The sequence below is a fragment of the Sprattus sprattus genome, assembly GCF_963457725.1.
Source record: "Sprattus sprattus genome assembly, chromosome: 7".
In the NCBI taxonomy this organism is placed as follows: Eukaryota; Metazoa; Chordata; class Actinopteri; order Clupeiformes; family Clupeidae; genus Sprattus; species Sprattus sprattus.
Genome location: NC_137926.1, coordinates 9,230,867 through 9,242,036, shown reverse-complemented (window position 1 = coordinate 9,242,036; position 11,170 = coordinate 9,230,867). Strand labels below are relative to the sequence as shown.

General features: G+C 46.5%; 1 protein-coding gene across 1 annotated transcript; it reads left to right on the top strand.

The window, feature by feature from the left end:
- Positions 1 to 541: 541 nt before the first annotated feature.
- cbln1 (cerebellin 1 precursor) lies at positions 542 to 7,572 on the top strand (the record flags this gene model as incomplete). The annotated part of the gene is made up of 3 exons (XM_080842921.1): positions 542 to 793; positions 1,345 to 1,464; positions 7,375 to 7,572. The coding sequence occupies 3 exons, from the start codon at positions 542 to 544 to the stop codon at positions 7,570 to 7,572; spliced, it is 570 nt and encodes a 189-aa protein (XP_080699047.1).
- Positions 7,573 to 11,170: the final 3,598 nt, after the last annotated feature.

Below are 11,170 nucleotides of genomic sequence, written 5' to 3'. Positions count from 1 at the left end.
CCGATGCGCAGCGATTGGAAATGTGAAGATGCGCTAATCTGTGATTGGAACCCGGGGGGATGATTCAGACAGAGACGAGCAGGGCGGGAGCATTGCGCGTTCGAGCTTTTGTGTTTCGAGTCTAATATCTCACATATCAATAATTCAGCGCGAGAGAAGACGGACTGCACGCTATGTATTCAACTGCGTGTCGACTCAACAAGGGCCTCGCACCACTTGTGACCGCTTATTCCAACCCCAAGTGAGGTCAGGGGAAGAAGTACACAATCTGTAAGAAGATAAGTAAACTGAGAGGAATAGCAGAAATTATTTTTAAAAGAAGGACATACACAACCGACACCCCGCTTGTATCATCCTCAAGATACGAAGAAGCATAGAGGGGAAACGCAGGAGCAAATACGCCTGTGAGTGAAGTGACATACAAAGACTAAGTTGTTTATTGTAGGAGTGTCACATTGCTTGGTTTCTTCAAGCAGACAACTCAGCTATTCGGTGTTTTGGTCCTGAGTTTTGAGATCAGGTACAGATTGACGTTGCCGTGATGCTGCCGTTTCTGCTGGGTACGTTGTGGCTGGCGTCGTTGGCCAGCGCACAGAACGAAACGGAGCCCATCATACTTGAGGGAAAATGTCTAGTGGTCTGCGACTCGAATCCGGCTTCCGATCCTACCGGGACTGCGCTTGGAATATCGGTGCGTTCCGGGAGCGCAAAAGTGGCTTTTTCTGCCGTCAGAAACACCAACCACGAGCCCTCAGAGATGAGCAACCGAACGATGGTTATCTACTTTGATCAGGTAACTTTCCGTTAAGATGTTTGGAAAAGATAATTGTACCGACTGATAACAGGAGCAAAGCAGGTCAGTTCGCGGAGATGTTGCAATAGGTAAACCCGTGGTGTCAGATGCCAAAGGTTTGGTTCTGGATTCTTCAAGGCAGCTGTTCAGTATATGAGTGAAAATGAAACGCCATTAGCAGTGTATTACCATGTCAGTAGGGCAATGTCTAGAATCGTAAATCCCAAGACTCCCAAATCGCAAAAGGTTAATTACCACCAAATGGTTTTCAATTCCATGTAACTGCGCTCGTTGGCAGAAAATGAACCTCGTAAAACTGTCTGCTCAGTTGCAAAATGCAGTGAATAAAGTTTCCATGAATCCCTGTCTCCGTTCAAACTCCCGTGATTTAAATGTACATTTAATTATTTGGCGTGTTTGGGCTGAATGCATTTATAGGTATGTTACCTTTGAAGTAGTTTGATGTCAAGAAATATGTCTGTCATCCTCTACGAGTCAGTAAGGTGCGGTTATTCACTTAAACGGCCTTTTTTCTCTTTCTTTCCCCTTAGGTGCTTGTGAACGTTGGTAAGAATTTTGATGAAGAAAAGAGCTACTTCATCGCCCCGCGCAAAGGGATATACAGTTTTAATTTCCACGTAGTGAAAGTCTATAACCGCCAGACGATCCAGGTCAGTGTATTTTGTTGGCTTGCCGCAATGGCATTCTCATACTGTGTATTCTCCTGCATAAATCGGATGAGCTTGTCTCTCCCCTCTACTGTTATCCATGTCCTCACTACATCTACAGTATCTTCTCCTCTTCTATGTCCTTTGTGCACTCCATCCCATGTGTGTGTGATAGAGAGCAAGGGGGGGGGGGGGGGGGGGGGGGCGTTGTGCCGTCACCAAATCATGAAAAGTTGAATATAGCTACAGCTTGACGAAACTGAAACAAAAGTAGGAATTTAACCCGCAAGACAATTGAAGGGGTTGCATGGTAATAATAACGATCGTGAACTGTTGCCAGCGTCCGCGCGCCTTTCCATCAGAGCCAGACTTTATGTGGCAATGCGCCGATGGCGATGGGGTCCATTCAAGCACGCGATTTACAGATCTTCATAAAGACCGGACTGAAGAACACGAAAAAGGCTTTTCCCTTTTTTTAATAACTCCATGCATGATGCGTTGACTTGCTTTAATTACATCAACAGATAATTAACAATTGTATCCCCCCAACGACTTCTTATTCATCAACTAAAAGAGATGATATTTTTTAAAAGAAGAGGGGGCTCAAACGCATAAAGTTGTAAATGCCACAACGGGAAGAGATAGGTAAAGGGAAAAGGATCACAGGCAAAGATGAAATACTTAGATTTTGAAGAATGAAGAATGTGATATTTATATAAATTAAATTCAATATATAGGGGGGAAGTATTCGTAGAAACCCCCTAGCCTTTGTTAAGGTGATCAAACACACCTGACAAACATTTCATATCCCATTATTGGCGGATTCTACAGTTCCTATATACAGTACATGCACCTGCACCTGCACACAAACAAACAAACACACACACACACACACACACACACACACACACACACACACACACACACACACACATGCACAGACATCCATAGAACAGTGTAACTGCACTCAGGTAGGCAGGTACACACACCTGCCGAGCAGCTCCATATATTCTTGGAGATGAACCTGAAAGAGAGAGAGAGAGAGAGAGAGAGAGAGAGAGAGGGAGGGCTGAAGGGGAGGAGCAGGAGGAGACAAAGAAAGCAGTGGTGGTGGGGACAGCTGCCCACCCGACCGACTGACAGGTAAATACCCTTGTAGACTGACAGACCGACGGTCTTGACTTCGGTCGGTGCACAGACATTCAGGCGTGGCTTGAGGGCGCTGCAAGGGAAGGAGGGAAGGAGGGAGGGCGGGAGGGTGGGAGGGAGGGAGGGCAGGGCGTAGACTGCAGCAGTAGTTGGACTGGTGTGGTCATCAGTGGGCATGGTGTCCTTCTATTGGGGGACCTCCCCTTAAATGTTAACTGTAAAATGGAAGCATGAATTACAACGTGTGGCGTAGGCACTCTGGTCGCCGACAGGTTTTTCTTCCCACTCAGCCTTGCCAAATTAGCCTCAGGTGGAGAGAAATCCCCCTACACACACAGACACACACACACACACACACACACACACACACGCAGGGTTAGAGTCGGAAGGAGGCCGCAGGTGTGGCCTAATAGAGAATCTCCTGTAAATGCATCGCTGGCCTAACTGCCAGGTTGATGAATAATAGACTAGGTTACACCGCTACTATTAAATGTCATGGGCTATTGTCTTAATATGCCTTTGAAGCAGACCTGGCATAAGTAGCCTTCAGAACGGATGTATTAAAGCCAAGTGCATTGGCCGTAATTTGGTCGATGTGTGATGTGCCTGATAAATTCTGTATAGGGCCCTGTCAGAAAGCAGAACTCCGGCATGACTTGAGTAATTTATCACTTTCTTCCGGTGTAGCAAAATTCCATATTCTAGGCATAGTGGATAAAATAACCTCATATTTCAACAATATCAACACGCGACTGAGACCAAACCTGGTAAAAAAAAAAACATTGGATAAATAAGTTTGAAATATAAACACACACACAAAATGTGGAATAACACACATTTATGTATCTAAAATAATACGGTACATTGATTTCTAGGCCTGTTACTGTGCAAGGCAGAGCCTGAAGACACTTCCATCTCCTCACAGTCATAAATAGCCTGCCATCCTGTGCTGGTATCAGTCTGAATCTCCTGCAGGCTCGGAGGCATACAGGAGTAGAAATGGAGGAGGGTTTTCAGCGCTCATAAATAAACTTTATTATCTCTTTCTTCCCATTACTTTGGGATGCAAACATCTGGTGCGCTTGCACAAGCAGTCAATTTTAACTTGGCATGACCGCACAGAGAATTTCAAAAGAAGCGTTCTCAAGGACGAGTCCACTTGCACAACTCTCTTTTCAGTTGCTGTCACGCTCTGGGTCACACAGAAGCACAGATGAAGGCGTTTAGCGCAAGGCCTACAAAGAATCAGAGTCCGGTCATTAGCTGGTCAACGAGGTGTTACATGACCTAGGTATCCATTTGTCAATGCATGTATGACTGGCTGAGTTTTTGTGATGAACCATACCCAAACAATGCAATCTTCACATTTCTTCACAATCTTTACATGTTTATATTTTAAGACCTTTTGTGTGAGTAACACATGTTGACATATCATGGCGAGTTAATATAACCTGATCGAGATGATCATGTCTGATCATGTCTATAACTGAAGTATAAAAATGGGATGAGAGTTCCCCTACAGCTAGGAGACATGATAGTCCAGAGGCTTTCTACCCAATCCACTCACTAACATGACTTGGTAAAATACCCTTTGATCAGTCAGTCACTGGCAAAGTTGTGTTTCTATTCCTCTCCCTTATATGAAAGAATCCGACGACTATTAAAAGACCTCAAGGCCGGGGGGCACTGTGGCTCAAACAGTAGCCCCGACCACATTCGGGCTTGACGCTCAAGGAGGTCACGGGTTCGAATCCGGCCCGATGCCATTTCTCCTGTCCACTCCCCACCTCTTCTCCCTCTCATTTCCTGTCACAATCATCACTGCTCTGTCAGTTAAAGGCATAAAAAGCCCAAAAAAAACGAATCTAAAAAAAATGAAAGAAAGACCTCAAGCACAGAGATGAATGTGCTGAAGCAGGCTCTCTTCATTCCATCTGTCATTGTTCTCCTTCCTTTTTATTCCTCCTGTCACGGCGTCCGAGACGGAAACAAAGACACGTCTGCCTGTCTGCCCATCCGCACGTCCGTCCGTCCGTCCCTCTCCGTCCATTTCCCTTTCTTCCTCCTCCTCTCTGTCCGTCGCCCGGTGCTAAGTGCGCGGCTTAAACTGTGGGCGGAACCCTGCCTGCTCGTCGTCGTCGTCTCCGTCCTCTGAAGCCTCGGAAGCCTCTTTTGCTCCGTGCCTAATTGGAGCGCTCTGCCACTAATGAAGCCGGTTCAATGGCACGCTGACACCAAACACCGGCCATTATGCCATTTCCCCCACGGCGTGTAAGTGCTCTCGGCCAGGAACATTGAAAACTCGCCCCGTCCCTTCGTTTTCTGTCGTTATTGTTAGGGATGAACCGATGAGGTGCTAATTACTAGGCCATATGTGTGTGTGTGTGTGTGTGTGTAGGTGTGTGTGTGTGTGTGTGTGTGTGAACCTCTATCCTCCAACCGGGGAAAATGGGTGGTTTGTATGTTCATGTAAGTGTGTGTGTTTGTGTGGGTAATAGAGCGAGAGAGAAAGGGAAAGAGCGAGATGGATAGATGTGTGTGCGTGTGTGTGTGAGCGTGTGTGTGTGTGTGAGTGTGTGTGAGTGTGTGTGAGTGTGTGTTCATATCTACCTACATGGACACAGCAGGGTACAGTTGAGCTCTCTTTAATCACTGTGTACATCATATCAGCAGGCCCATGATCCTCTGCTCTATGCCAGGACCATTGAACACTCGCCCCGTCCCTTTGTTTCCTGTCGTTATTGTTAGGGATGAACCGATGAGGTGCTAATTACTAGGCCGTGTGTGTGTGTGTGTGTGTGTGTGTGTGTGTGTGTGTGTGTGTGTGTATGTGTGTGTGTGTGTGTGTGTGTGTGTGTGTGTGTGTGAACCTCTATCCTCCAACCGGGGAAAATGGGTGGTTTGTATGTTCATGTAAGTGTGTGTGTGAGGGAGTGGGTGATAGAGCGAGAGAGAGAAAGGGAGAGAGAGAGATGGATAGTGTGTGTGTGTGTGAGTGCGTGTTTGTCTGTGTGAGAGTGTGTGTGTGTGAGTGTGTGTTCACATGTACCTACATGGACACAGCAGGGTACAGTTGAGCTCTCTTTAATCACTGTGTACATCATATCAGCAGGCCCATGTTCTTCTGCTCTCAGTCTGCACAGTATGTGGTGGTGGGAGATATGGGCTTTCCTCAGGGGATTGAGACTCTAACTGTGTGTGTGTGTGTGTGTGTGTGTGTGTGTGTGTGTGTATGTGTGTGTGTGTGTGTGTGTGTGTGTGTCTGTGTTGTGTGTGTGTGTTTATGTGAATGTGCGTCTTCCTGTCTATCTGTGCCCATGTCTGCCTGTCTATGCCCACATCTGTCAATGTGTGTGTGTGTGTGTGGGTGTGGGTGTGGGTGTGTGTGTGTGCGTGTGCGTGCGTGCATGTGTGTGTTTGTATGGGTGTGTGTGTTTTTTGCCTGTGGCTGTGTGTGTCTGTGGCCTGTTTGTGTGTGTTTAAATGTGTGTGTAGTATCTACATGCGCCTGCACATGCTTGTATGTGACGTGTGTGTGTGTGTGTGTGTGTGTGTGTGTGTGTGTGTGTGTGTGTGTGTGTTTATGTGTACGCCTGCGGTGAATGTGCTGGTGCAGGCTGATCACGCTTTAGTTCCCCTTATATGTCTGAGTCATGTCACGTCATGTCATGCCCACCGCACATCTCTTTTCCTCCTTCATACATCATGCCATCTCTTCCCCTCCTCCTCCTCCTCCTCCTCCTCTAGTCTCTGTCGATCTCGCTCTCTTTCCCGTCTCTTTTCACGTGTTTATTCTCTGTGTCGTACTTCCGTCTCTCCCTTGTCTCCTCCATGTCTCACTGTCTGTATGGTTCTGCTGTCTCTCTCACTGGCCCTTGTCTCCTCTATGTCTCACTGTCTGTATGGTTCTGCTGTGTCTCTTACTGGCCCTTGTCTCCTCCATGTCTGACTGTCTGTATGGTTCTGCTGTCTCTCTCACTGGCCCTTGTCTCCTCCATGTCTCACTGTCTGTATGGTTCTGCTGTCTCTCTCACTGGCCCTTGTCTCCTCCATGTCTCACTGTCTGTATGGTTCTGCTGTCTCTCTCACTGGCCCTTGTCTCCTCCATGTCTCACTGTCTGTATGGTTCTGCTGTCTCTCTCACTGGCCCTTGTCAGCCTCTGGGTGTCATGCTCTCTTCATGGGTTTGACTTCTCTATCGCATGTTGAAGGAAACAGCATCGCCCTCCTGCATAGATATGCCAGACTGAGATATACCAGAAGTCAGCACTCAGGCTCATGACTTTGATGGTCTAGTTTTTTTTGAAAATATCTTGATGTCGGTTGGTCCACTATAATATAGAGAAAAATAGAAATAAAAAATAAATTGATATTTATAGAGATACATATAAATGGACCTAAGAATCGATATTAGACATTAAGGACGAAAAAAACTGTACTAGTGGTTTGTGTGTAAATGTTTATATATATACAGTTTGTGCTACCTGCAATTGTGTGTGCATAAAGGCAAGCACAAGAGGGAGAAAGAGACAATTCATTGATTTAGTGAAAAGACTTTACAACAAATCACATCATGTCATTGATTTGATATAACTCTAATCTGTGTGTGTGTTTTGTGTGTGTGTGTGTGTGTGTGTGTGTGTGTGTGTGTGTGTGTGTGTGTGTGTGTGTGTGTGTGTGTGTGTGTGCGTGTGTGTGTGCATGTGTGTGTGTGTGTGTGTGCGTGCGTGCGTGTGTGTGCGCACACGCTCATGTGCCCCACAGGTGAGCCTGATGCTTAACGGCTGGCCGGTGATCTCAGCGTTCGCCGGGGACCAGGACGTGACACGTGAGGCGGCCAGCAACGGCGTGCTCATGCAGATGGAGAAGGGCGACCGCGCCTACCTGAAGCTGGAGCGCGGCAACCTCATGGGCGGATGGAAGTACTCCACATTCTCCGGCTTCCTGGTCTTCCCAATGTAAGAGGAGGGACGAGCAGGGAGGACGGACAGACGGAAGGGATGGGAGGATGGAAGGGTGGAATGATGGAAGGAAGCAGAGCCACCTGGAGGAAGGACTATTGCTTTTCAGCATGCTGGCTTGGGAGGAAGTGGAGAGGGAGAGAGATGGATAGAGAGGGAGAGTGAAAGATAGACAGAGGGGTGGGAGTGTAAATGGCAAAGAGAATAATAAAACAAGTATATATGTAGAGAGAGAGAGGATGAGAAGAGAGGAGGTGTGTTAAGGTTGAATAATAAAAAGGCAGACTCTCGGTTGTGTGTGTGTGTGTGTGTGTGTGTGTGTGTGTGTGTGTGTGTGTGTGTGTGTGTGTGTGTTAAGGTAGAATAATAAAAAGGCAGCCTATCGGCCACTCTCGCTCACTCAGCTGCCTGACCACAGCTCTGTACAGCCAAAACTTTTTTATCGCCCGTATGACTACTGTTACTTAGACCAGAGAGGGGAAAAAAAACATACTCACCACACACACACACATACACACACACATAAACGCACACCCACACACATACACACACACACACACACACACACATATGTACATACGTACTTTCCTCCTTTCCCTAACTGACCTAGATTGTCCCTTACCCACACACACACACACACACACCTACACAACAGTCCCCACAGACGCAGACATAAATGCACACATATACTCATTTTGGAATATCTCAGTATATTCTGGAATTTCTGCCCGGTATACCCAATTCTCCGATACTTGTCTCTTCATAATTATGTGTGTGTTAGTGTATGTATGTATGTATGTGTGTGTGTGAGCTTGTGCATGTGTGTATGTGTGTGTGTGTGTGTGTATGCGTGTGTGTAAGAGAGAGAGAGTATGTATGTCTAAGTTGTGTGCTGGAGCTCATCCTGTTCGTCTTCGCTGCCACCCGGCTCCCTTGCTGCGCTAAAGGGAGTGCCCTTACCTCGAGACCTCTCCCCCCGCTTCTGTCTCTCTCTCTTCCCCAACCCATCTCCCTCCTCCACCACAAGGATGCCCCTTGCTTTGTCCATTGTCTGGGGATCCGCGGAACCTCCACCACCAGAGACTCTCGCTGTATACTGGACACAAATATGAATATAAATTAATATATATATAAATACAAAAACGGGGGAAGTTTCTATAATAATACTCTACGCGGTTATCAAGGATCCGGTTGGATAATCTGTATTTCCGTATTTCAATGTTAATACCTAGTGATTGTGTGTGGATTCTAAGGCTGCTGCCAAATTATCGCTGCTTCTTGTTTTTTGGTTCAGTTGGAAATGTGGCTACCACTAAAACTATATAAGATATACTATAAAGGAATTTTACTATTACTACCTGTAGTATACATGTGAATATTTGGAGGGGTATGAACAACTCCCCTTTTGTTCATCAACAAATGAACTGAATTATTGTTTTTATTTATTTATTAATCAATTTATTTATTTGCTTTCACCCAATAAAATTTAAATGGTACTTTTATTTTTCTTAAACTGACTTTGACGCTTGGGTTTGCAATTATTTTCACCTCGTTAAAGAACTGTGTTTAATGTAGACTCCCTGTCCTTTGGAATATGATGTTTGTTTGGATATGATTTGTGTTTGGCAGTGTGTGTGTGTGTGGGGGGGGGCATGCATGTTTATTTACTGTGTAATATATTTCTAAAATGTTCTGAATGTCAGAGATTGAACATAGTGTGTGTGTTTGTATGTGTGTGTGTGTGTGTGTGTGTGTGTGTGTGTGTGTGTATGTGTGTGTGTGTGTCTGTGTGTGAGTTTGTGAGTTTGTATTTGTGTTATGTTTGCATCTGAGTGTGAGTGTGTGTGTGTGTGTGAGAGAGTGTGGAATGTGGAGCGGTGAATTGAGTTGCTGTGGCTTTGATAGTACTGTCTGAGCATGGCGGACCAGGCAAAGTGTGCATAGGCTGTAGAGCGTTTGTGTATCTGAGAGTGTGTGTGTGTATGAGGGAAAGACATAGAGAGCGGGAGAGAGATTGTGTGTGAGTGAGAGAGAAAGACAGAGGAGTGTGTGGGTGTGGGTGTGTCTGTAATGTAGTTGTGATGCCAGAGACAGGATTGGCTTTGGCAGTTGTGTCTGAGCTGGTAACTTTGATCTACTCTGAGTTGGACCTGGCTGGCATGTAGCTGTGTTAAGTGGCTATCGAGAGTGTGTGTGTGAGTGTGAGTGTGAGTGTGAGTGTGTGTGTGTGTGTGTGTGTGTGTGTGTGTGTGTGTGTGTGTGTGTGTGTGTGTGTGTGTGTGTGTGTGAGTGTGTTTGAGTGTGAGTGTATATTTCTGTCGGTGTCTGAGTGTGTTGGTAAAGTACACGTCATGCCATGACAGGTTAAGTAGCTGTGGCTTTGCATTGGCATCTGGGCTGGGTAGCTTGGGTTCTCTGTGTGGCAGATTTGGCTGGCACTGTCGCTATGTTAAGCGGCACTGGAGTGTGTGTGTTTGTGTGTGTGTGTGACACAGGGAGATAGAGACAAGCCGAGAGAGAGAGAGAGCAAGTAGGTCAGTGGGCGTACATCCTGTATACATAGCTGTCTGTGTGTCTGTGAACGAGTGTGTGTATGTATGTGTGAGGTCATATCTGTGTGTGTGTGTGTGTGTGTGTGTGGCTGTAAAGTACTTGTCATGCTGCGACAGGTTGAGGAGCTGTGGCTTTGGCACCGGTGTCTGGGCTGGGTAGCTTGGGCCCTCAGAGCTGTTGGTCTGGCTGGCTGGCCTTGTCATTCTGTGAAGTAGCAATGGAGAGTGTGCAAGTGTGTGTGTGTGTATGTGTGTGTGTGGGTGTGTGTGTGTGAGAGATAGAGAGAGACAGAGAGAGAGAGGGTGTGTGTTATTGTGTTATCTGGCTGGCTCGTCAGTATGTGTGAGTAGTGGCAGTGCAGAGTGTGTTTGTGTTTGTGTTTGTGTAAATGTATGTGTGTGCGTTTGTGTATCTGTGTGTGTGATTATTTTCTCCCGTTGGCTCATCCTTGTGTGTGTAGTGGCAGTGGAGAGTGTGTATGTGTTTGTAGGTCTGTGTGTGTACTGTGGCTGACTCTTCCATGTGTGTGTAGTGGCTGTGGAGAGAGTGTGTGTGTGTGTGTGTGTGTAGTGGCATAGGAGAGAGAGAGAGTGTGTGTAGTGGCAATGGAGAGGGAGAGTGTGTGTGTGTGTGTGTGTAGTGGCATAGGAGAGAGAGAGAGTGTGTGTAGTGGCAATGGAGAGGGAGAGTGTGTGTGTGTGTGTGTGTGTGTGTAGTGGCAGTGGAGAGAGAGTGTTTGTGAGTGTGTGTGTGTGTGTGTGTGTAAAGTGGCAGTGGAGTGTGTGTATGTGTGGTAGTGGCTGTGGAGAGAGAGAGAGAGAGAGAGAGTGTGTGTGTGTGTAGTGGCAGTGTGTGTGTGGAGGGAGGCAGGCTGGTGATCAGGGAGCCTCCTCCTCCAGTGCAGTGCTCAACACTTTAATGAGTTCCTGGGGGGAAATTAGTGCTCGCATAATAAGCAAACTCTGCTGTTTACACAAAAAAATCATCTCACATTTCTGTCTTTCTTTCTGTCTCTCTCCCCCTCTCTCTCTCTATCCTCAAGCTCT